Below are 20,421 nucleotides of genomic sequence, written 5' to 3'. Positions count from 1 at the left end.
CTGGAATTGTTTTATTAATGTAATTCTAGAAAATTGGATCTGCTCTTCTGTCAGGAAGTCAATAGTGAATATTACCACACATAGTAACAAATTCCTTAAACTACAAATGTATTTCAATTCAAGGCATGAAATTATGCCACACTATTCATCATCAATTGACTGTTTTATTCATCAATGTTTTCGACAACATAATCAGGTGCAATGTATTTACACATGATTTAAATGCATGTTTTTCATGACAATATATTTAATGACAATACAATAGTCATTTTCCTTTTACGTGATTTCTATATACTATGAAATGATTACAAAAAAAAATGATTATGTAAAAAAAGCCCATTTGAGCTCAAAACAGTCCTGACAATACTTTGTGTAATATCATAGACATTTGACAAATCAGTTTCAACAAAAGTTTTATTTATAACTCAAGAAGTACAAACTTTCTGTACATCAGACTATTTACATATAAAAAACCTGAAAATTATTTTCTTTTACAAAATGTACATCATTTCCATAATGACATTTACATAAGACTAATCATTTTATGATTGGAACATTCTATTTTATGGTGTACCTGTTACATGTACATGTATTACACTGACTTGAACACAGAAGTGGAACTCATTTACAATCCTGGCTGTCTTCATCTGTCTCAGTTGTTTTCTCAGTCAAAATTTGTGTTACATAATTCTTTGCAATTGCTTGCAGATGATTGAATTGTTTACAGACAGTAGGGCCCAGTGTTCAGTGTCGCCATAAATAACCTGCCAATCAAAGCACTTGTTCTTTCTTTTTAGTCCGTTAATCAGTAGTACTGATTCCAGTTGCTGCCATCCACTGGTACTAAACTTGTTCTCACTTGGTAGTATGTTACACTCTCCAAGCAGAGGTTTGGGCTTCGGCTTATTTTTGGCGTGTTTTAGGCATTTTTATGGGCTCTCTTTTTTGTACTGGTATCTTTGTTGTACGAGGTGGCAAATGGATACTCCCTGGCCAATTTGATACTGTCTTCGCAGCCATCCAAAAGACCTGGTTGGAGATAAAGTCTGTTACTCAGTAGTACTGGTTCCAGTTGCTGCCGTCGACTGGCACCAAACTCCCCGTACAGAGAAGGATAATGTCCACCATCCACCACACCCCCAGGCCCCCCAGGGTCAGGAGTTTCCCCACCCCCATGCCGGTGTGCCCCAGGCAGAACCTGTCCACTCCGAAGAAGCCCAGCAGGAGGGAGTACATCAACGTGGTCACGAAGTAGTGTCCAGAATACCTGCAGGGGACAAACAGAGAAGTATCTCGATGGTTAGACATCCAGGTAATGAGATAAAGTATGATACAGGAGATTGTGAACATGTGCGCCATGTGTGTGTAAACAGAGATACAACATCATACAGGTCTATTTCCCTGTAAATACATTGTAATTGCAAGCCAAGAATATGACAGGAAAGTGTTGGGATATGGGGTATGTTAATGTCTATTTAAGTCTTGAATATGAACCTTTTCATATCAGAACCCGACGTGTGTATTTCTATAACAAACTGTTATAAGTTTTGCGCAGTACAAAATTTGATAGCTTACCGGGGTAGATCTGAAAGTTTGTATGCAATGAATAAAGCTACTTCATTCTTGAACACTAAAGTTTCAAAATCTGATAATATGCTAAATATACAGGCACTTCCCAATGGTTTATACTGTAGTGATATCTTACTTGATACATGGTACTTGGTTGAGACTGAGGAAAGTCCTGTTTCCCTGACATTCTATCCCTGGTAATACCCGACACTCCACACTGGTGTTCTCCACATCCTCAAACCGCTCACCACCAAACTGGAGTATGAAACACAACTTACATGATCATCATTACATATTACTCCTAGTACATAATAATAGCTTGGTTACCAAGCCTATGTAAGTTAGCTGCTGACTGACTGCTGAGCCTCTTTCGTCCTCTCTGCAAATACTACATGCATATGTAGGAGAGGACATAGGACATTCAGATGATAGAGAAATAAAACGTATTTACCAAAACCACTATTTTAATAGCCTTCTACTAGTAAATGACATGTACAGCTGTCTATTAAGATTACAGCAAGATTGATAAAAGAAAAAAGTTTCAGCTTTCAATCACTACTTTATTTGCCAAAGACTTTTTGGTACAAAAGTACAGAGTCCATACCTTAATGCAGCCATAGCCCAGCTCCTCTCTCTTTGTCTCATTCCCATCCAGGTCCATGGGTGGATCACACTCAACAAACTCTGCTGGTCTGAAATTAAGTGTAAAATATTGTGTCACTGACAGGGTCCAGATGCAGAAGATAATAATTTCTGGGTATGGAAATATTGTTTTAAGTGGCTGAGCTGTGGGTTTGTGTATACATTGTATGCTTGTCCAGACAGAGAACAGGTTGACAGCACGTGGGTATGGGATTGACAGGCACATTGGCAGGTCAAATTTGGGGTCAGATATATAACGTTATAACTTATAGCGTTTATTATTTTTGACTGATCAAAATATATTAGTGGCATATTTATATATTGACTGTAAACCCAAAATGAAGCAGCAAATTATGCAAATATAAATTATCTTACATAAGCTACAGCATTTTCAAATGTTGTAAATATAATGTACATCAATATAAAAAAGTTACAAATATAATTTGCATAACACATCATGTTACTTCGGAAGTACGAAAATCCGAAATATAATATTTTTCATGTCCAGCCAGAGTCAACAAAAAAAAAAAAACAGCATCACTTACAAGTATTCACATCTTATGAACGGTGACAGTGGGTTGTCCTCGAATCCACAGCCTTCACTTCGACAAGAGGCGTCTATTTCAATGTCTGCGGACAGAGAAAATCCGAGAAAATGAAAAATTATTCCGGAAAACAGGCAAAATCTCCAACAAAACACTGCCATCTTGGAAATAACCCACAATGCAATTTTGGAGGAGCAACCGATTATTTCGGGGGGGGGGGTCATAATTGTTTGTATTAAAAATGCAACACTTTACTGGTAAAGTGTTTGGAATAAAATTTAATGGTAAAAGAGTACATTTATAAAACTTTACAACATTTAGCTATTACTTCCATCCATATCTTGCAATTTTTATGGAATAAATATTTCTCCCAGAATCCCCCCTATAGTTAGTAATCGTCCTATACCAAAATATTGACCTCAGATGAACCCACGAAAATGGCGGAAATTCTAAACTTCCAGGTTGGAATCGGGAGGTAAAAGGCGTTTTCCAAGCTTGTCAAACACCAGAACATCACCATGAGCAGACCCAGGAGGCGTCGGGAATCTGACGATGGCTGGGGAGGTGACGGAATTGTAAGTTAGCGGATAATCAGTTCTTAAGAACTTGTCTTGATTTAAGGCTAGTTTGGGCTTGCCAGGGCTTGCCCAGCTCAAAACAAGTCAACGTCATGACGTCTATAAAAGTTATTACATCCAGTTGTATAAAAACTTGGACAGACACGTTTTGTGCTCATTTTTATTGCGACAGCCGACGGTCAAGCTTGTGTGCGGAGGAATGTTCAATTTACTGTGCTGTAATTTGAAATTCAGTGGAGTTCCAAATCATATTCATAATCAAATTTTGGTTTTACAAAGAAATATTTATAACTTGATTGTATACTGTGCTCCATTGTAATACTTTACAGTGTAGGACATATCACAGCATGGTAAGTACATTCCTAATTGTATGTTATACAAACTAATGATAAGGCCACACCAATTTAATTTCTTGGTTAACGGATTTTTCTAAAAAAATAATGGAGCGGGCGGGCGAAAAAAAAAATAAAATAAAAACAGGCCTAGACATCCTATGATGGCCCAAAATTGTACGATAGGAGCCATGAAGTCAACACACCAGGCTGGTTCAAAATTTTGACAATGAATTTTGAACTTTTAATGATACCACTGCATTGAAAGATGGAATGACTTTAACAAGAAGTATGAAAAGGACTGTTTTCAACTGTTCAGGGCAAAATATGAGCATTTTGCAGTTGATTCTGAATTTTTATTTTTATTTGCAAATCAGAAAAAAAAATGAAGCGGCGAATCCGTTAACCAAGAAATTAAATTGGTGTGGCCTAATAATATAATTCTATCACTGTAGAATGTAACTTCTGTTTTCATGCATATATGTTGTTTCCTACTTCAGAGGGGTTACATGGCAGCCAAGAAGAGAAAACTGTACGAACAGTTTGAGACGGACGCCCCAAACCAGGTGCAGAAGGAGGGAACTTGCTCCAACATCTTCAATGGTGTGGTCATCTACGTCAACGGATGGACAGGTCAGACACCCCACATTGTATCAACAACTGTGCCTGAATGGGTTAGGGTTAGTATCAGGCACAGTTCTAAATTAAAGTAAATAGTCTCCGTGTATCCAAGAATGTAGCCTCTACCAGGCTTCAGTCTACAATAAGAGAACAGTTTGGGACCAGCAAACTGTTTTCTTAGCGCCGACCAACTATCCTGGCAAAGCATCTGTCTATTTGGCCAGTTTCTACCCTTTCCAGCTGCTTCCGAAAGCCTGGTAGAGGCTAAATTTGCTCCAGGCTTGGTTCAGGATACAGTACTACCCACCCTGTCTACCAATGGAAAGTTCCGAGTCATATTTACTCCAGGCTATAGCTAGTCCAATTTGACTAGACTGGAGTCCAGCCCTGTCAAGCTTTTGTCCACTTCCCAAGATCCGCTGCCTATACCCTTCCTGATCTTTGAAAGCAGACCCAAGCTAACATGGCTGGACTACAGGCTAATATGACCACCTCCACTCTTCACAGATCCACCTGCGGATGAGCTGCGTCGGCTGATGCAGGTGCATGGTGGGAAGTACGACGTGTACCCGTCGCGGTCTCATACCACTCACGTGGTCGCCTCCAACCTGCCCGACAGGAAGATCAAAGACATCAGGGACAAGAAGGTGGTTCGGCCGCAGTGGATCACGGACAGGTGCGTAAATTGATATTGATAAGTCAGTTTAACTTAGCAATTTGCTTAATAGAACTACTTATTATTAACAGTTTTCCTGCTTAAATTTTAAGTGTTTAAAGTTTAAAAATGCTATTGAGGATAGACACTTCTGATGTAGGTTTTGTTACTGCGTGGTGAGAAAACTGCCATTCAATTTGACAGTGTCTCATTTCTCAGTGTTTTGTTTTTTCTCACAGTATCAAGGCAGGCCAGCTGCTGTCCCATGTGCCCTACTTGCTGTACAGGAGAGACACAGCACAGGGATCCCTCAACTTCAGGTCTCTCACCAGGACTTCCACTGCTGTCATCAATGACGACGGGGCTTCCTTGGATGAAGCTTCTGATGAAGATACCAATGGTATGAGACCCTCTGATGGTTTGAAACCCTTTGATGGTGTGAGACCCTCTGATGGTGTGAGACCCTCTGATGGTGTGAGACCTTTTGATGGTGTGAGACCTACTGATGGTGTGAGACCTTTTGATGGTGTGAGACCTACTGATGGTTTGAAACCTTTTGATGGTGTGAGACCCTCTGATGGTGTGAGACCTACTGATGGTGTGAGACCTTTTGATGGTGTGAGACCTACTGATGGTGTGAGACCCTCTGATGGTGTGAGACCTTTTGATGGTGTGAGACCTGTTCCAACTGATCCCCATGGTAACAGTTTCCATGGTAATGACAGCTTGTCAACATCAGTAGTATCCAGTGATGACGGTGTTGGTTTGACCCTTAACAAATCCGTATTCAAAGGGACTGAAGAAGTGACTGAAGCAAGTGCCAGTTACCATGGTGATGATGCACAAGAAGCACCCGGTGACCATGGCAACAGCGCCCATGGCAACAGCGCATCATCATCCTCTGCACAAGGGCAACCTCTTTCCAAACCAGTCGTCACCAGCCCCTCAGCACGGAAGCCGATGGGCAGCTCCAAGGATGCGAACTTCGTCGCTGAGTTTTACGACAACTCCAGGCTGCACCACCTCTCCACGTGGAGGACTGAGTTCCAGGCTTACGTCAACGTCCTGCAGGGGAAGGGAGACAGCGGTTTCCCGGGGAGGCAACGACTGCGCGATTACTTACAGACAAGCCTGGAGCCTTCAGTAGACGAAAACTGTGGGAGTATCGGTATCTCTGATTTTCCATGTACCAACAGGCTTAACTCAAATTCTCAGAGAGGTAAAGTGGTCATGCATCTTGATATGGACTGCTTCTTCGTGTCCGTGGGACTGAGGAATCATCCCGAACTCCGCGGGAAGCCTGTCGCCGTCACGCACTCGAAGGGCAAGGGTCACGAGCAGACACTGCGACCGGGCATGGACCCGGAATATGAGAGATTTTACTGGGAAAAGATGACGCCACATCGGCACAGCATTAAGGATGTCACTGACAAGACAGAGGTTTGTTTTTATTAGGATCCACATTAGTGTTACAAAAATTTCACACTTTTCTTCCTGGATAAAACATAAAGAACTAGAGTTCCCCGATCTCATACCTTCACCAAATGATGTTAATCTTTATGACTGACAAAGTATAGATTAGATTATTCCCCCCTGATTTAAGAAATAGCAACCTAATTTTCATGAATTATATCATTTTATCATAATCTCAACCAAACGACAGTCTTATACATGTATTAACAAACAATGCATTCTAGCATTTCCGAATAAATTATGCAAATGAGGTCCTGATTTGAATAAATTATGTTTAATGATGTTCACCTCAATTTAACTTTCAAATACCACAAGTATGAAATTCCAGGCAGTTATCATTACATAATTATAAAATTTTCTCATTAATTATGCAAATTAAGTCATTATTAACATAATCAATATCTTCCTGTGTTTCTCTCGTTGTCAATTACCAACGTCACAAGCTTCAATTGTCCTATCATGGAATGCAGCTGATTTATAGAATTTCCCCATTAATTATACAAATTACATCCATATTTGCATAATTGTCACATAATTATATTAAGCATCACGTAAGCTACCTACATACCAAAAATCACGACGATCCGTCAACTGGTTCTTGAGTTATCCCCTTTTGAATATTTTCAAGAATATATCCCTGTAGTTCCAGAGCAAGCTGCTAGGGGGCCTAAACTCACGTCACTTCTTCCCCATCACAAGAGCTACCTAATATCCAAATTTCATCACCATAGCATGTCTAGATCATGAGATATCAAAACCGGAAGTTCAGCTGCAGTACCATAACAAGCCGCTAGGGGGTCCAAAATCTAATCATTTTGAGGTCTCATCAACACCTACCCACCTACCAAGTATCAAGACAATCCATCAAGGCCTTTTCAAGTTATCGTGTTTACAGACAGACACACACACACACACACACACACACACACACATAAACGAACGCCCCTGAAAACATAACCTTCTTGGCGAAGGTAACAAAACGTATGCGATCACTAGACAGAAAATATACTACATGTACTAGTAGAAGTGAGCAGTAGAGGTCATAGAACAACTACTAAGTAACATAATCTCAGTATAATTGTATCTATGAAAATCCAAAAGTAATATATGATTGACAAAACAGGAATTACTTATTAAATGAACTGAGCATAAATATAGATAACAGATGAAATGTGATTATAATAACCTAAACATAATTACATGAATGATAACAACAGGACAACACACGTGGAGGACATGCTCCCAGAGACACCTACATGTCCTTTTCTGAGATCGCGTCCTGCAGCTACGAGGCCAGGCAGGCTGGTGTGAAGAACGGCATGTTCATGGGACCGGCCCTCAAGCTGTGCCCGGATCTCAAGACCATACCGTACAACTTCCAGGGGTACAAGGAGGTGGCACAGAAGATGTACAACATTCTTGCAAGGTAAGGCATGTCAGGGCTGCTGGAAATACAACCTGCATGTGCAGTATGGTGCAGGTAAAATTGTAGCTGTGCTGGTATTTCTGATGTCTATACCCCCCTGCAGCTAACCTGCACTGGTCCATGTACTGGTCCATATGAGCTGTGCACAGGTACTTCTGATGTCTACCTGCACTGGTCCATATGAGCTGAGCTATGCAGGTACATGTATTTCTGATGTCTACATGCACTTGTCCATCCATGTACTGGGTTTTATATGTACATGTACTTGTAGGTGTATGTGAATTTGTATTCTGTTAAATATTATGTGTCTGAATTTATTGTTGAAATTATTGTCTTACTAGTACAATTGTGTACATGCACTGATTTGCATTGAGGCAAATTAGACAACATCCTTAGGAAAAAGGTCAACAAAGAAGATACCACATTACATATTTTGATTTATTGGTGAATCTGAGATGCAGAAAGATGACAAATGACTAACAGCTACTTACTACTAGTATGTCTTTTACAGAACACTTGGGAAACAAACAATATTTATCCACATTCTAGTGCATTTAGAACTAACATTGTAATTATGCTGCTTCTAATTCTAAATTTCAAATTCTAAGGATCTAGTATACTGTTAGCTAAAAGCAAATCAAAGAAAACTAGTTGATTACACGCTATAACAGACGGACCATGCGCTTTGACGCCAAACAAATCTTTTACAGTGTAACTCAGTAAAATGCGACTGTTGATTGTTCAGACAATAGTGACAGAGTTACACTATAAAAGATTTCTACAAGAACGCCCTTGTTCTAATTGACGGGCTGAGAAGCATGCATTCATGATTTTACATTTGGAGTCATGTAGAGAGTACCAATTGTAACTAGTGTCTAAACAATTCATAGTCGCATTTACACACGACTTCTAGTTCGGGCTACGGAGCATTTTAAAATTTTACAATGGAGTCATGCAGAGAGTACATTACTTTTAAAAAGGTAAATAATAATAATAAGAGGTCACCTTGCTAAAAGGGATCTACAAAACTCACTACTGACTCAAATGATACTCAAAACTACGAACAAAACTGAGCTGCTGACTGAACTGTCTGCTCCAATCCACTTCTCACATCGATTATGCATGGTTTCTCATGGTGAGTCCGCATGTGTATGTTAAGATTTGACAACTGAGTAAACTGCCTGCTACACTTGTCACACTTGTACGGTTTCTCACCAGTGTGAGTCCGCTTGTGTGTCTTAAGAGTTGACAACTGAGTAAACTGCCTGCTACACTCGTCACACTTGTACGGTTTCTCACCAGTGTGAGTCCGCATGTGCTTCTTCAGATTACTCAGCGTGATGCATTGCCTGCCGCACTCCTCACACTTGTACGGTTTCTCACCTGTGTGAGTCCGCATGTGGGTCTTCAGAATATCCGACTGACTGAACTGCACGTTGCATTCCTCACACCTGTATGGTTTCTCGCCAGTGTGAGTCCGTATGTGTTTCTCCAGATTGTACATTGTATTAAACCACCTGCTACATTCCTCACATTGATATTCTTTCTCATCGGTGTGAATCCGCATGTGCCTCTTTAGATGTGTCAGTCTAGTAAACTGGCTGCCGCACTCCTCACACCTGTACGGTCTCTCACCTGTGTGAATCTGCATGTGCCTCTTTAGATGTGTCAGTCTAGTAAACTGGCTGCCGCACTCCTCACACCTGTACGGTCTCTCACCTGTGTGAATCTGCATGTGCCTCTTTAGATGTGTCAGTCTAGTAAACTGGCTGCCGCACTTCTCACACCTGTACGGTCTCTCACCTGTGTGAGTTCGCATGTGTTCCTTCAGTGGACCCAGCCTGCTGAACTGTTGACTGCACTCTTTACACCTGTACGGTTTGTCACCTGTGTGAGTCCGCATGTGTGTCTTCAGACTACCCAGCACAGTGAACTGCCCCCCACACTCCTCACATCTGTGTGGTTTCTCGCCTGTGTGAGTCTGCATGTGTCGCTTCAGAAGGCATGGGTAAAGGAACTGTAGACTGCACTCTTTACACCTGTAGGGTTTCTCACCTGTGTGATGAGTCTGCATGTGTGTCTTCAGACTACCCAACACCGTGAACTGCCCCCCACACTCCTCACATCTGTGCGGTTTCTCGCCTGTGTGAGTCTGCATGTGTCGCTTCAGAACGCTCGGGTAACGAAACTCCTTGTCACACTGGCTGCACTTGTAGGCACGTGGAAAATCCTGCTCTCCACATTCAGTCTCTCCCTCCTCTTCGTTCAAATGAGATGAAGCTCTTGCGGCCATGTTCTGATCCTGCAGGAATAAAAAAAATCATCATGTAAAAGCAGGGCTTGAAATTCGTTTTTGGCAATAGGTGCACTGGTGCACCCAAACTAAAAAATTTTCTGTGCACCATACAAAACAAAACATACAGATCTTCCTGCTCCTCTTTTGAGCTTGAATCTAAAATGGGAGCTAACTTCAAAATCTACTAACTACTAACTTCAAAACCTTACAGTACTACGGCAAAGGTTTTATTATTTTTTTGACACTTAGATGTCAAGAATATCCTGTACTATGATTATACACTTAATATGTATAAAAATGCCTACAAGAATATTTAGGCGCACCAGTGCACCCACAGAAAAAAAATTGGGCCAAAAGACAGAAAGATGGCGGTCCTTTTTCATTGGAATTGAGGCTAGTAGAGCGCTTCCCTTAGAGGGGGGAGGCCCATCTCCTCATTCCCTAGTGCAATCCCAAAAGATTACGCCAGCGGCGCAATCCCAACATGAAAAAGTTGGAGACCAACAATAAAACAACAAATATTACATGACTGAATTTATTGTTAAAATTATCATGTTACATGCATGTGTGACCTGCAACAAAGTGCAACATGGCCTTGGTCAAACATTAAATCAAAGATTAATATACTATATATAGGAAAATGAAATCATAGTCGACACTTACCAAGATGCACGGACGCTCCCAAAGTACTGCACAATGTTTTCACAACGACACAGATCCTCACGGCTGCAGAGTCAGTACTGACTGGAACAGAGTCAGTCATGCATTTATGTAGGGCATGGCCTAAGGGTGGGTGGATGAAACCGGTCCGGTGGGTTTTACCAAGGATGTTCTACAGTCCTTGGTTTTACTTGATTGGGAGGCAAAGGAACGTACCATGTTGCATGTACTGATTTGCATAGGGGAAATTAGACAAACTACCAAACAGACAATCACTTAGAATAAATAATAAAGACAACATCATATTACATGTCTGAATTTATTACCAAAACTAACAGGTACATGTACATGTGGCTTACAGAACACTAGGAATACATGTACAAGCAATACTTTAATACATGTAAATGCATTAATATAACTGTAACATCATCACATGTATGGTGGAACTTATGCTATGGATCTAGTACATCTACAACAAGTACTAGTCAAATACTATAAAAAAAGTGAAAAACAGAACTTTAGTTACTAGTACAAAGAAACCTAGTTAGCTAAGTCCTATATGTAAAGGGATGGTGACGCCTTGACAAAGGTATCCTATCACTTGACTCTGTCACTATTGTCCAAACATAATACAAAATATAGAATTACCATCAATCATAATTTAACAGTGTAGCCATGTAGGGATAATGTTGGTAAAATTAACACGGCATTCAAAACGACCTCAATCTGTCCATCAAACTTTGCTACTGACCCATATGATAGGACATTAGGACATGATGATAACTACGTACTGAGAAATCATGGAGAAACCAGCCAGTTTGCCTTGACTGCTGGGTGATGTTTTTGTTCGACGTAAATTGTTCCATGTGCCACCATTCCCACATTGCATTTACATTTGTACCACAGAACTGAAGATGTTTACAGCATTTGACATTAAAACATCTCGACTCGGAAACTGTTTATGTCCCAGTCATTTTGTGAGGCAATTTGCTCTTCAAGGAGACCACCTGTCCAAGGTGACCGCTTTGCTTTGGTCCCCTGGGTGGCCAGCTTGGACAGGTTTTAACTGTACATTAAATGCGATGATGACTCTCTGCTGCTCCAGCAGCATGCAAAATACCTGGCTACCCAGTTGCCCCGGGCAACCAAATTTTACTTGGGGCAACCTATTTTTGAACCTAGGTAGCCCAGTGTCCTACCTGAATTTTAAGAATGCCCCCCCCCCCCAAATCATGCCCACTTGGCTTGCACCACTGTATCGGGCAGATGCTTTTTAATTTTAGGTATTAATGGCTATTACTAGTGTCAGTTAATTAAAGGCTGTTAGAAATATTGTCAAAGGCTTAATATGTATGTAACATTACTCAATTTGGGGAAAGTAGTAACTTATAGGTGGGGCAACCTAAAATTCTGATGGGTAACCTAAATTTTGGTAAAAAAAAGTATTTTGTACACTGCTCCAGTTACACACATGAGATTGAGGCGGTTAGCTGTGACGAGGCTTTCGTAGACGTGACGGACATCCTCGGCGACACGGGGGCCACGCCCGACGACCTGGCCACGGTCCTGCGGCAGGAGATCTTAGAGAAAACCCAGTGTCCCGCGTCGGTCGGACTAGGTAAGAACACCTGGGATTGCTTCAATTAGACATCCCTGATGTCCCTGTTCATGCTTCAAGGCACAAGTACAATTTGCTCTAAACAAGTAACATCCGTGTCCATAATATCACCATAGTCCATAATATCGCCACCTTGAGAAATAGTGTGTTTAAAGATATTTTTACTCCAACATACCCTAGGTATGTACATTTGAGGTGTGAAGGAGTGCATACCAAAAGTATGTTGGAGTAAAAATATCTTTAAGCACACTATTTCTCAATGTGGCGATATTATGGACCCTGGTGATATTATGGACACAGATGTTATGTGTACAGAAGTTATTTATACTACATACTTGTATACTAATATTCACAAATGTACATACGTGTAATTACATTTTGTATCCTCTTACTATCCATGTACTAGTAGGAGCAAATTTTTTCAATAAATATTGGAGAAAATGGATTGAATATTATACATGTAAGCCATATACTTGTATGTACTAGTATCAGTCAAATCAGTCAATTTAGCTGCAGAGAGATTTAAGAACAGTACTTTACCTTTCATTGTAAAGTTACTAAATGATAGTTGACATGTTCATTGTGTAAGTCATGGTTGTATTGAATCGTTATAGCTGATTTTATATTGTTTAACATTGTTGTATTGAATCGTTATAGCTGATTTTATATTGTATAAATGTAAACAATAACCACAATTCAGCCGAAGGGCTGCTATGGTATTGTATTTGTATTTGTATTTGTGTGGAAATAAATAAACCAGTCATAAAATGAAAGCATCCTGGCTAAGATTTTTTTTCTGAAATTAAAGCTTGAATTCCTGATGGCAAATGATGTTATATAATTATATTTTCACAGCGTCCAGTATCCTTCTGGCCAGGATGGCCACCAAGAGAGCCAAGCCCAACGGTCAGTTCTACCTGCCTCCTGAGGACGTCCTGGACTTTGTCAGTCCACAGATGGTCAGGGAACTGCCAGGTACGGGGCACTATCCCAAGTCGCTATGCACTATGGGAGGGGTAAGACCCCCACATGTCATTCTGGGGTGATGATTGGAACCAGACAGTCACACCTTTCATACGGGACACTGTCTGATAGATCTGACATTTACTTATTTACCAGCTTGTCAGCAGAATATACTGCACCTGCATGAAACGAAACCATGGTATCTGTTGGATGTTTGGGTCAACGTTGCACCAAAATTTTATCTGTCGCATATTTTTTTGAAAACTACAGATTGGATATCATCCTTATACACGTATATGTGAACATGACATTATAGGAGACGTTCTATCAAAGTGCTATGACATAATGTGCATGTACATCACATTATCCTGGAGCACCATTCCGGACTGTAATTAAATTTTCAATTGGATATTTCCTCATGATCATACAATTCAGTTCCAATCACATTGCCAAAAAACAAAACACTTCTTGGAAGTCTGAACCTCTGTTTTCTTGTCTTGTATTTTTTTCCAGGGGTCGGACGTTCCTTGGAGTCCCGGCTGAAGGTCATGGGGGTCGTGACCTGCGGTGACCTCCAGCAGGTGCCCCTTCCCACCCTGCAGAAGGAGTTTGGGCCCAAAACTGGACAGGCACTGCACCGGAGCTGCAGGGGGCAGGACGACAGGGGCCTGAAGGTGGAGCGGGAGAGGAAGTCTGTGTCAGCTGAGATCAACTATGGCATCAGGTTCACCAAGGTCAGGGCAGGTTTTACTTAAAGTTTGGGTTTTCTTCTTTTCCTAAGGAATAGTCATGCCTTCAAGTTTGGGACCGCATTGTAGCATAGAGACATACCCTGTAACCGTGTAGATATGTCTCAAAATTCTACGTTAGGGAACACATCTATAGCTAGCAGCGACACCTGTGCTGTAGAATGTGAACCAGTCAGAATTTGCCCTGAGGAAGGTGATTACCAAAATATCAGCGGAATAAAACACATGGTTCTGTAATAACAGTGACCCTTTATTCTCTGAACCAAATGTCATTACCACCTCCCAACCTCCTTTCAAGCTAGTGAGTAATATAAAGCCACAGTATTGTGGTGCAAGCACGTCTAACCCTCGGAAGTCGGGAAACAACAGACACTAAACTGGATAGTGAGTGAGTGATGTATCTCCTTCTCTTCCTGGCTGCAGGATGTGGAGGCAGAGACCTTCATGTACAACCTTGCAGAAGAAGTCCAGCGGAGGCTGCAGAAAGCCGGGCTGAAGGGCAAAACTGTGACGGTGAAGGTCATGGCCAGGAAGGCGGACGCTCCCGTGGAACCCAGCAAGTTCATGGGTCACGGCATCTGTGACAGTCTCTCCAAGTCATCGACCCTGGGCCTAGCGACAGATGACCCCAAAGTGATTGGGAAGGAGGCGTGGAGTGTTCTGAGTCAGATGAAGCTTCTGCCTTCTGATCTGAGAGGAGTGAGTAATATAGCCCTTTTTTGTATAGGCTAACAGCAAGCAAGTTAGCAAGAATTTGGGGCTTCTGCCTCTGGGAAATATGCTCGGCTTCCTGAATTCCCCCATGTTGACCTCTAATTCCTGCTGCTAATTCCCTGGCTAATTCTGAGACTGTTCACCTTGTCATTCTGCCTGTCAATCTTCCCCCACAAAGTGCTGTCAACCTACTTCATGCAACATGCTGTACTTGTATTGTGCATAATATAATTAGATTTTGATTTTTTTTGTAACAGAATGTTTTCCTTTCAGCTTGGCATCCAGATGACACGCCTGGTCAGTGCCGCAGGGGCTTCCAGCAGTTCAGCAAGCAACAAGTCCATCATGGACTTTGTCAAAGCCAAGCCTGCTACTGCAATGCAGCGGGCGAGTACCTGCAACGCGGTCCCCAGCAGTGGTGACATCACAGAGTTAGAGAGTGAGGCAGGAGGGAGTACGGCCAACAAAAAGACCATGCTAGATTTTCTGAAACCTTCAATGTTAACTATAACAGAAGACATACAAGAAGAAACTTTACTGGATGGTACTAATGAAGATTTTGATGCATCTGAAACTAGTGAAAACACAACCAAGAAAACGCCAAAAAGAGCAGGCTTACCTCCATTGCCAATGCTTCCCACATTTAAGACACCAAAGACACACAGGGCTGCTGTCCCAGGAAGACTGAACGAAGGAGCATCAACCAGTCATGATGACTTGTACCTACCGTCACCATCTCAGGTGGGTGCAAGAAAGTTTATGTCGAACTTATGTCAAAATGTTATCGCTCAAAACTCAAAATGTACTGAAGTTTGTGACTTTCTTGATGTGTAAGTTTGTTGAAAGACTCAAAGATGGGTAAAAATAAGGTTATGGTAAAGGTTTGAATTAAAGGTTTTGTCTTTTACCAAACTTTAAGTTAACAAGTTTGATATGTTTGATGACTTTGATGACATTTCTTTGGCCATTGTACATTGTACATTGTATTGAATGATAGTATGTATAGGAACAGACAAACTTTGTATGAATTTTTACATACAAATTCAACAAAGTTTATCACAAATGACACCAGAGGAATGAAAAGAATCCACCATAAAGGAATCTACATACTAAATGTATTTATTGTTGTCTCTTGTTCTGTACGTGTATGTATATGTAGGTTGACCCCAGTGTCCTGGCAGCTCTACCAGAGGATATCAGACAACAGATAGAAGAGACATATGCTGCCAGAAACCTACCACTCAGGTAAGGTGGAATGGTGTTATACATGATCATCTTTTGATTGGAATAGCATACAGCTCAGTAGCTATAGCCTGGTGCCCAGCCTTGTTAGCTTTAGTCTGTTCCCCAAGATCCGCTTCCCGCCAACAAGGTTGGAGCGGATCTTGGGGAGTAGACTAAAGCTAACAAGGCTGGACACTAGGCTACAGTAGCTAAGCTGTGATGAATGTTACTATAAAGTAAAATGTATATTTAGGAAACAGTCTATCTTGTAACTGAATTGTTACTGTCAACAAGGGTACTACATGTACATGTAGTACTAGTATAACTTTCCATTGAATCTTATGTGGTCTGTTTCACATGTAGACATGATGCAGAAGGAGAAACTGAGGCCAGTGATAGAGAGAGTCCACCAGGCATAGATCAGAGTTTTCTGGACGCCCTGCCTCCAGATCTAAGGAGGGAGATCGAAGAAGAACAGCTACAGAAGGTGGCATCAGAAAGCACGGTGACAGGCAGAACTGGAGAAAAACAGCTTGTAAACCCTAGATCACACCAACTGCAAAGTGATAGACTTGGAGCTGCAGTTTGTACAACTGAGGATAGGGGGCATTCCTTACTGGTCCATAGCAATGATGCAAGAGACCACAACAGTTTTGTGACCCACAACCTGCTGCAAAGTACAGAGCCAGTAGCAGGACCGTCAGATGAAGGGAGAAAAAAGAAGAGGAGTGACTCAGGTCCTATTGTAGCACTACCAGACCTCAACAAGGTACATGTAGTTCTTGTATACATGTGCTTAATTGTACTTAGTACATATATTTACAATCTTCTTTGACTTATTTACAGGTACATGTAAGACTGTTCTTATAGGGCTGTATTGTGGTATTTTGAGCTACATAAATAGTCTTGAACATTTTCATGTCTTAGCTGTGATGTTAGAAATAAGAGCGAAAATGAATGTATTAAATTTTTTGCCATCAATTTTACATCACAAATGTCATCATATATTGTGAACTTGCTGTGCATACACGTAGCAGTCAACAGTCTTCTTATGATTTGAATTATTAGTGATACATTTATTTTCAATTTCAGATTGACCCAACATGCCTGGATGCCTTGCCTCCTGAACTCCAACAAGAGCTCAAACGAGCATATGCACAACAACAAAAACAACAGCAACCAATTCAACAACATCAACAACAGAGACCTAACCAACCACAGGATGCCCTGAAACTGCTGGGCCAGTCCAAAGGGAGACCCAGTCCCCCCAAGGCTAAGAGAAAATACACCAGGAGAAAACCTCCCAACAACAGTCCTGGTAAGAGAAAGGCAACTGTTGGTACTGTTGGTAGTCCTGCCAAGAAAAGACTCAGTCCACAGAAGCTGGTGTGGAACCAAACAAGGGACAATGTGGTAAGTTTTCCTTTGATTTTTTCAAAATAATCTAGATGCAGATGTATCCCTTAATGGTAGTTTGACTTGTGGATTTCATAGTTGTTCTATCAAAGGAAAATATCAAATAGCAAACTTTAGAAAGCATCATATTCCTTGTGTGACTCGATAAGCAATGGAGGAATTTGTCAACAAAGTATACTTCAGCCCTTGTATACAAAATTTTTTACAAACATTTAACCAACACTTTTTCCTCTTTTCCTTTCATCATAAAGGCAACAACGTCAAGCAGAGAACTGGAGGTTACGCCTGTAGCACCTGTACCCGACCCCGCACCTGAAGTAGCTGTAAACACCTGTGACAGACCAGTGCAGGTGCAGCAGGTGCACCTGTGTGGCAGGGTGGAGCTTCCCGAGGTGAAAGAACTGCTGAAGGAGTGGACACACACCTGTCCAGGTATATTGCATATTCCACGACTTTTAATGATAAGTTATATTTGGCTTGGGATTTTACAATTTGGAAAAGGCAAACTAAAATTTACATGTACCTTCCCCAAGAAGGTTGTGTTTTGGTAGCTTTTGTGTGTTTGTGTTGTATTTATCAATACTTTTGAATTCATTCTGGAAGGAGGTAATGTTCTTAGGCCACACCAATTTAATTTGTTGGTTCTCGGATTTTTTCAGAAAAAATATGAAGCGACAGGGCGAAAAAAAATAAAAATAAAAACAGGTCTAGGCATCCTATTATAGGCTTAAATGCTACAAAATGAGCCATGAAGTCAGCACAAAAGGCTGGGTTAAAATTTAAACATTGAATTTTGAACTTTTAATCAAACCACTGCAATGATAGATGGGAAAACTGTAACAACTAGGAAGAAAAGGACTTTCCTCAACTGTTGGGGGGCAAAACATGAGCATTTTTCAGTTGATTCAGGACCAGAATCAATTTTTTTTTTTTTGCAAATCAGAAAAAAACGAAGAGGCAAATCCGAGAACCAACAAATTAAATTGGTGTGGCCTTAAACTTAAAGAATCAACAATGTGATGCTCTGTAGTGAGTATAATTTATTGGTCACATCAATGTAATTTCTTGATTCTCAGAATATTTGCCTGATTCATTTTTTTCTAAGACTAAGACCTATTCTACTGTACCTTTTCCAAGTCCCAGAGGAAGAAGATGTTGACCAGTTTATCCAGTACCTTCATCAGCTGATCCTGGATCGTAACCTGGAGACTGTGGACCTGCTCATCAAATACATCAGGAGGTAAAGAAGTTTTTCAATTTACAAGTTTAACTTAGAAGTAGTTTCAGCTAGAAAACATTTTAAGGGCTTTCCAATTTCTTGTAAAATGGATACAGAATCACAACAAATTCAATTCAAAGTCAAAAGAAACACAACAGTGCATCAATGAATTGGAGATTTCAGACTTCCAGGGAGTACTTTGGGTTTTTGTGAGCCTTAATGATATGTTCAGACCTCTGGGGGGCATTTTGGGTCTTTGTGAGTGTATTGGACTCGTGGAGGGGGTTGTATGATGAATAGAAAATGGATACTTTATCATATTATCTCTAACCTGCAAACTCAACATGCCAGATTTTGTTATTATCATCTTTTGTCATGTAGATCTTGATCTTGAAAAGGTACTGTGTAACACCCCTCAGTTGGGGTAAGACACGCAGGGAGGAGTGCACTGCGCCCTTGTGTAGTAGTACTGCTTCCTTGAACAAGTTGGCCTCTTGGATTTAGGGTAAGGCCTGAGGAAACGTATTCCAATCCCAAACCAAGATTTTGTAGTTCCTTCTTAAAAATCTGTTCAAGCAGTAGTATCAGGACTGTTTTGTTGTTAACTGTTTCCAGGTTGTGCAAAGAGCTAGACACGAGTACGTGGGGAGGAGCAGTGGAGGACATCATCAGCAGTGTGCAAAGGGTGATGGAACAACTGTATGGCGGCAGGCTGAAGGTCATGTGACGTCTGTCGGCCGATCAGCATGGACTTTTGGTTTTGAAACAACCAGTCACATTTAAGAGATGTAGATTGCTAACATGTACATTAACTATTAAGCACAGAAACATGTTGAAAAGATATATGTATTATGGGATGGAAGATATTGTAGGTAAAGGAGTGTGCAATATATAGAGTCTATACTGTCACCCCAGAATGCCTTTGTCAACAGTTAAGAGAACTTTGCATGTCTTAAGAGAGTATATGTTGCCTATTCATCAAGATGTGTTGTTGGATTCAGTTGTATTGTATCAACAGACTGAACAATAAGCTATATCTTAATATATTCAATCAGAGCCTATAATTAATTATGATATAATGTAAGACCATCCTACATGACTCTTTTATACCAAAAAAGTAAAAAAGAGACTTTTATAGCTTACAAATTGTTTTTTAATTGTTGATTCTTGTCCCCCTGAAATGTTACTTGAGAGAGATTAAAATACATGACTCAGTATCACAGATTCATGAAAACTACTAGATATACCAAAACTAGACTATCCTAAACAAATCTACCAGATATAGTATACAAGTCTTATATATGGCCTCCTTCAGTCATTATTGGCCATGGTAAAATCCTAACTGATTTCAGTCCTACAGCTTTAGCTATGGCTACAATATGAGAATGAAATTCTCTGCCACATAAGGCACATTTATAAGTATACTATTAAAAGGGCTTTTGATCTACTTTTCAATTGCACTTGAATTTCCCAGTGATACAAATTTGACACTGACATTCATATTACATTTTTAAAAATGGACAAAATATCTAGTCGATGTCATGGGATCATTTTCAAATTAAAATTATCCGAAGTAAAAAATGGAATCAAGATAATATAATAGGACAACAATAGGCTAATAAGGTATTTCTTTTGCAGTTAGTTAAAAAAAGGTATATATATTGTAGGTCTATAAGGTAGTAATCATTATAAATTGTGAAACTTCTGCGGTGGTTTTATTT

At 40.5% G+C, this 20,421-nt stretch overlaps 3 protein-coding genes across 3 annotated transcripts; 1 reads left to right on the top strand and 2 right to left on the bottom strand.

Moving 5' to 3' along the window:
* Nucleotides 1-956: 956 nt before the first annotated feature.
* LOC109471540 (TM2 domain-containing protein 2-like) lies at nt 957-2,924 on the bottom strand. The gene is made up of 4 exons (XM_019770888.1): nt 2,757-2,924; nt 2,174-2,261; nt 1,706-1,824; nt 957-1,267 (listed from the first exon to the last, which is right to left on the bottom strand). Exons 1-4 carry the CDS (start codon nt 2,915-2,917, stop codon nt 1,054-1,056), a joined length of 582 nt encoding a protein of 193 aa, XP_019626447.1. The 5' UTR covers nt 2,918-2,924; the 3' UTR covers nt 957-1,053.
* Nucleotides 2,925-3,131: 207 nt separating this feature from the next.
* LOC109471566 (DNA repair protein REV1-like) lies at nt 3,132-19,441 on the top strand. Its single transcript, XM_019770917.1, has 16 exons — nt 3,132-3,331; nt 4,167-4,299; nt 4,795-4,963; nt 5,182-6,382; nt 7,633-7,841; nt 12,261-12,415; nt 13,271-13,390; nt 13,892-14,112; nt 14,551-14,826; nt 15,115-15,582; nt 16,001-16,086; nt 16,744-16,834; nt 17,158-17,478; nt 17,733-17,913; nt 18,619-18,721; nt 19,316-19,441. The coding sequence occupies exons 1-16, from the start codon at nt 3,275-3,277 to the stop codon at nt 19,425-19,427; spliced, it is 3,903 nt and encodes a 1,300-aa protein (XP_019626476.1). The 5' UTR covers nt 3,132-3,274; the 3' UTR covers nt 19,428-19,441.
* Nucleotides 8,642-10,938, bottom strand: LOC109471484 (zinc finger protein 239-like). The gene is made up of 3 exons (XM_019770816.1): nt 10,801-10,938; nt 9,645-10,143; nt 8,642-9,476 (listed from the first exon to the last, which is right to left on the bottom strand). Exons 2-3 carry the CDS (start codon nt 10,132-10,134, stop codon nt 8,899-8,901), a joined length of 1,068 nt encoding a protein of 355 aa, XP_019626375.1. The 5' UTR covers nt 10,135-10,143; nt 10,801-10,938; the 3' UTR covers nt 8,642-8,898.
* Nucleotides 19,442-20,421: the final 980 nt, after the last annotated feature.

Source organism: Branchiostoma belcheri, unplaced genomic scaffold (genome assembly GCF_001625305.1).
Source record: "Branchiostoma belcheri isolate BF01 breed outbred unplaced genomic scaffold, Haploidv18h27 scaffold25, whole genome shotgun sequence".
In the NCBI taxonomy this organism is placed as follows: Eukaryota; Metazoa; Chordata; class Leptocardii; order Amphioxiformes; family Branchiostomatidae; genus Branchiostoma; species Branchiostoma belcheri.
Note: the sequence above shows the minus strand (reverse complement) of the source record. Positions and strands in the feature narration are given on the sequence as shown.

Bases quoted from the DNA above. Each gene is read 5' to 3' on its own strand.
- LOC109471484 (XM_019770816.1), bottom strand. From the start codon at position 10,134: ATGGCCGCAAGAGCTTCATCTCATTTGAACGAAGAGGAGGGAGAGACT. The intron at 9,477-9,644 runs GTGAGAGACCGT...AGATTCACACAG, and splicing joins ACACATGCGAACTCACACAG to GTGAGAGACCGTACAGGTGT.
- LOC109471540 (XM_019770888.1), bottom strand. From the start codon at position 2,917: ATGGCAGTGTTTTGTTGGAGATTTTGCCTGTTTTCCGGAATAATTTTT. The intron at 2,262-2,756 runs GTAAGTGATGCT...ACTTAATTTCAG, and splicing joins TTCATAAGATGTGAATACTT to ACCAGCAGAGTTTGTTGAGT. The intron at 1,268-1,705 runs GTAAGATATCAC...TGTCCCCTGCAG, and splicing joins AACCAAGTACCATGTATCAA to GTATTCTGGACACTACTTCG.
- LOC109471566 (XM_019770917.1), top strand. From the start codon at position 3,275: ATGAGCAGACCCAGGAGGCGTCGGGAATCTGACGATGGCTGGGGAGGT. The intron at 7,842-12,260 runs GTAAGGCATGTC...ACACTGCTCCAG, and splicing joins ATGTACAACATTCTTGCAAG to TTACACACATGAGATTGAGG. The intron at 18,722-19,315 runs GTAAAGAAGTTT...AACTGTTTCCAG, and splicing joins CTCATCAAATACATCAGGAG to GTTGTGCAAAGAGCTAGACA.